The 4,220-nt window shown below is 39.1% G+C and overlaps 1 protein-coding gene across 1 annotated transcript; it reads left to right on the top strand.

Moving 5' to 3' along the window:
* Window positions 1-589: 589 nt before the first annotated feature.
* On the top strand, window positions 590-3,851 carry LOC113315618. Its single transcript, XM_026563882.1, has 4 exons — window positions 590-1,034; window positions 1,682-1,813; window positions 1,900-2,787; window positions 3,016-3,851. The coding sequence occupies exons 1-4, from the start codon at window positions 590-592 to the stop codon at window positions 3,849-3,851; spliced, it is 2,301 nt and encodes a 766-aa protein (XP_026419667.1).
* The last annotated feature ends 369 nt before the right edge of the window (window positions 3,852-4,220 follow it).

The raw sequence follows: 4,220 nt of genomic DNA on the forward strand, positions 1-4,220 counted from the left end.
AGGAAATTAAGCATGCTCGATCGGGATAACCAAAGCACGTCGATGCGAGACTCTCTCTGTCAGAGAGTGGTGTAGCCTGTGTGGGTACTTCGTGCATGTCTCAACATTGGCATGGAGATTCATGCTACTCTGCTGAGAGTGAACACTCGGTCGTCATGTCATGCAAATAATGAGAGTTCGGCTCATCACGGAAAATACTAGGCAAATCATGATGTCATGTACCCATGACTGAGACCGATTTGCTTAGCTGAGTCGAATACCCAACTCACCTGGTTACTAGTAATCACGTGTTGTCACGCGTGCTCTTGTATGAGTGATTTATTTCCTCGAGCACCGTTTCTTGTTTACTTTCTTCTCTGATTTAATAAGGGTCGTTGATGTCCCTCTTCTCATATTGGTAGCTTAAATACCCAATCATTGTAAGACCCTAATTTCATCAATGAAGAATTTATTTTGCTTTCAGTTTTGAAAGTTAGGCTCTGCTTGCAGAGAGAAGGCCGCTTGCCGCTAGTTATCTAGATCAAATCCTTGTAGTTGTACCTCAGTACACTACAATTGGTATCAGACTCTTATCCTGGAACCTGTCGCCATGGAAAATCAAGAAAAACTTCAAGAACTTACTACTTTTGTTGCCGACAACACCACTTCAATTAATGAAATCAAGGAGGAAATTACTTCTCTGAAATATTCAGTAGCTGATATTGGTACCCAATTGAGAATTCTTATTCAATTATCACAGAACACTCATCAACCACCAGATCCACATTCCTCTGGTGAATCTCAAGCTGAATCTACTAATTCTTTATCAGATCTTCGGCAAATCATCAAGACCCTAATTCCTCACAACAAAAGTAAGTTCTCTCGCACACCTAAAGTTGATTTTCCGAGATTTAACGGTTCCAACCCTCGACGTTGGGCTCTTAAGTGTGACCGTTATTTTGCATTTCACAAATTTCCTGATGAGGATCGTGTAGATATGGCCGCTATACACTTTGACTCTCAGGTGGATTCATGGTTTACTAATTACCAACAAGGTAAAGAATCTATTTAGTGGGATACTTTTGTTAAAGATTTATGCATTCGTTTTGAGGACATTTCACATGATGATTATGTGGGTAATTTGAACAAATTAGCCCAAACCACTACTGTAGAGGATTATTATGATAAATGGGAACACTATATATAAAGGCTTCATGGTTGCTAATAATCCTTCTTTACCAGAAAGTTTTTATACCCTCAGTTTCATTATTGGTTTGAAAGATGATATACGCAATGCTGTTAAGATGTTCAAACCTGACACTACTTCTGAGGCTTTTTATTTAGCAAGGATGCAACAGGCTTCAATGCACCATCAACTCAAGCCTATTAAACCATTCTCTATACCTTTTACACCAACACCATTATCTGTTGCCCGCCCACCCACCTTCCTCCATCAAACCATTTTTTTCTTCTACCACAACTTACAGTAAACCATCAACTTCATCTACTACTCCCATTATCACACATCCTCCCACCCCAACCAAAACTTCTCCAGACAATTACTTTCCACCAATAAAAAGGCTTAGTCATGCTCAAATGCAGGTGAGAAAAGATAAAGGATTATGTTATAACTGTGATGAATTTTATAGGCAAGGCCATAAGTGAAAAACTCAGCAGCTTTTTTTGTTAATCTCTGATGAAGAAGCAGAAGACCAAGAACAGTTGAGCCCTGATGACTCACCTGTTATGTCCCCTTCCACTCCTGAATCTCCTATTGAGATATCTATGCATGCCTTAACAGGGAATGTTGTTCATGATACAATCAGGATTACAGGTCACTTGCAAAAACATCCCATCATGGTTTTAATTGACACCGGCAGTACTCACAGCTTCATTGACTTATCTCTTGTGGCAAATTAGGCATTCATGCTTCTCCAACAGGGTCAATGTTAGTTAATGTGGCAAATGGAGACAGTCTCATAAGCCAAGGCATATGTCAAGACTTACATTGGGATCTGCATGGCCACAAATTTTGTTCTAATCTAAGGGTCTTACCATTAGGTGGTTTTGATATGGTATTGGGAGCTGACTGGTTACAAAAATTGGGAGACATTACCTTCAACTTTGCTCAACTTAAAATCTCATTTATGCATCATGAGAGCTACATCACACTTCAGGGCAGTCCTTCTAAACCCTCCATTAACATTATTTCTGGCTCTTCCTTCAATAAATTCATCAAAGATAACACACCAACATTAATTGGTCAATTTTTTGCTATTGCTCATGCACTTCCTACTCCCATACCTACTCCAGTACAAGCAATTGTGGATTCTTTTCCTGATGTTTTTGCATCACCTACTGCACTTCCTCCACAGAGAAATTTGGACCATAAAATTCCTCTTAAACCAGATTCATTACCCACTTCACAGAAACCCTATATATGTCCTTACATTCATAAATCTTTAGTGGAACAACTGGTGCAAGCAATGATTTATACAGGGCTTATTCAACCTAGCAACAACCCGTTTGCTTCTTCCATTTTACTGGTGAAAAAGAAGAATGGGACATGGAGATTCTGTGTTGATTACAGAAAGCTCAATGAGTTGACTGTCAAGGATAAGTTTCTCATTCCCTTAATTGATGAATTGTTGGATGAACTCAAAGGAGCTATTATCTTTACCAAAACTGACTTAAGATCTGGTTACCATCAAGTAAGAGTCTTTGGTCCTGATATATTTAAAACAGCTTTTAGAACTCACCATGGCCATTATGAATTCAAAGTCATGCCTTTTGGCCTTACAAATGCTCGTGTTATATTTCAAGCCTTGATGAATGACATATTTCAACCATTTCTCAGGAATTTTGTTTTGGTATTTTTTGATGATATCTTGATTTACAGCAAATCCTTGGAAGAGCATCTTATGCACCTCAACCATATTTTTACACTCCTCAGACAACATTCCTTATATGCTAAACTGTCTAAATGTGTATTTTCTCAGCCCTAACTGGAATACTTGGGACACCTCATTTCTGCAGATGGTGTAGCTGCTGACCCTGCAAAAATATCCGTTATGCAAACTTGGCCACTCCCTGCCAACTTAAGGCAATTAAGAGGATTCTTGGGCCTTATAGGGTACTATAGGAGGTTTATCAAGGGCTATGGTAACATATCTAAACCACTTACATATATACTTAAGAAGGATGCATTTCATTGGTCTGCAGCAGCTCAGGAAGCTTTCCAGGCTCTCAAGTATGAAATGACAAGAGCCCTAGTATTGGCATTACCTGACTTTACAAAGCAATTTATATTAGAAACTAATGCATGTGACAGAGGAGTGGGAGCAGTACTTATGCAAGAAGGCAGACCACTTTCTTTTTTCAGTAAAGCTTTGGGTCCTAAAACATTGGCATTATCCACTTATGAGAGAGAGCTTTTAGCCATTGTCATGGCAGTACAAAAATGGAGGTATTACCTCTCTCATAGTAATTTTATCATCCATACTGACCATCAAAGCTTACAACATTTAATGAATCAAAGACTCTCCACTACCCTACAACATAAGTGGCTAGTTAAATTGATGGGCTTTGACTATGTCATCAAATACAAAAAGGGCCAAGACAATGTGGTTGTTGATGCTCTGTCCAGACTGCCAACCATCTCTGCAGACTGCAATGCTCTCACATTGAGTACTCGTCAATGGACAAAAGATATCATATCCAGCTATGAATGTGACCCTGTAGCTCAACAACAAATTTCAGCCCTACTTGTCTCTCCTCCTCAGTCCAACTTTTCTTATTCACATGGCATACTGAGATTCAAGGGAAGACTATACATTGGTTCAGGTAATGATGTTAGACACTCTATCCTTTAATCCTTACATTCTTCTGCTATTGGAGGGAACTCAGGCATGCTAGGCACTTATCATAAGGCTAAATCTCATTTCTTCTGGCCCAAAATGAAACATGACATCATGCAATTTGTGGCCACTTGTGAGATATGTCAATGCAACAAGAACTCTACTTCTTTTCCTAGTGGGGTTTTACAGCCTCTCCCCATACCAGATCAAGCATGGAAGGATATATCCATGGATTTTATTGAAGGACTTCCCTTGTCCAAAGAAGAGTGTTATCTTAGTTGTGGTGGATAGACTTACAAAATATAGCCATTTCATTCATCTAAGTCATCCCTTCACAACCATGTCAGTAGCCAAAGAATTCCTCAATAACATCTTCAAACTACA

Source organism: Papaver somniferum, chromosome 10 (assembly GCF_003573695.1).
Source record: "Papaver somniferum cultivar HN1 chromosome 10, ASM357369v1, whole genome shotgun sequence".
Lineage (NCBI taxonomy): Eukaryota > Viridiplantae > Streptophyta > Magnoliopsida > Ranunculales > Papaveraceae > Papaver > Papaver somniferum.

What these genes read in the sequence shown, in the direction of transcription:
- LOC113315618 (XM_026563882.1), top strand. Translation starts at nt 590, where the DNA reads ATGGAAAATCAAGAAAAACTTCAAGAACTTACTACTTTTGTTGCCGAC. An exon ending in GTTTACTAATTACCAACAAG is followed by an intron (nt 1,035 to 1,681) that starts GTAAAGAATCTA and finishes TCTCTGATGAAG; the next exon opens with AAGCAGAAGACCAAGAACAG. An exon ending in TTTTGGCCTTACAAATGCTC is followed by an intron (nt 2,788 to 3,015) that starts GTGTTATATTTC and finishes TCATTTCTGCAG; the next exon opens with ATGGTGTAGCTGCTGACCCT.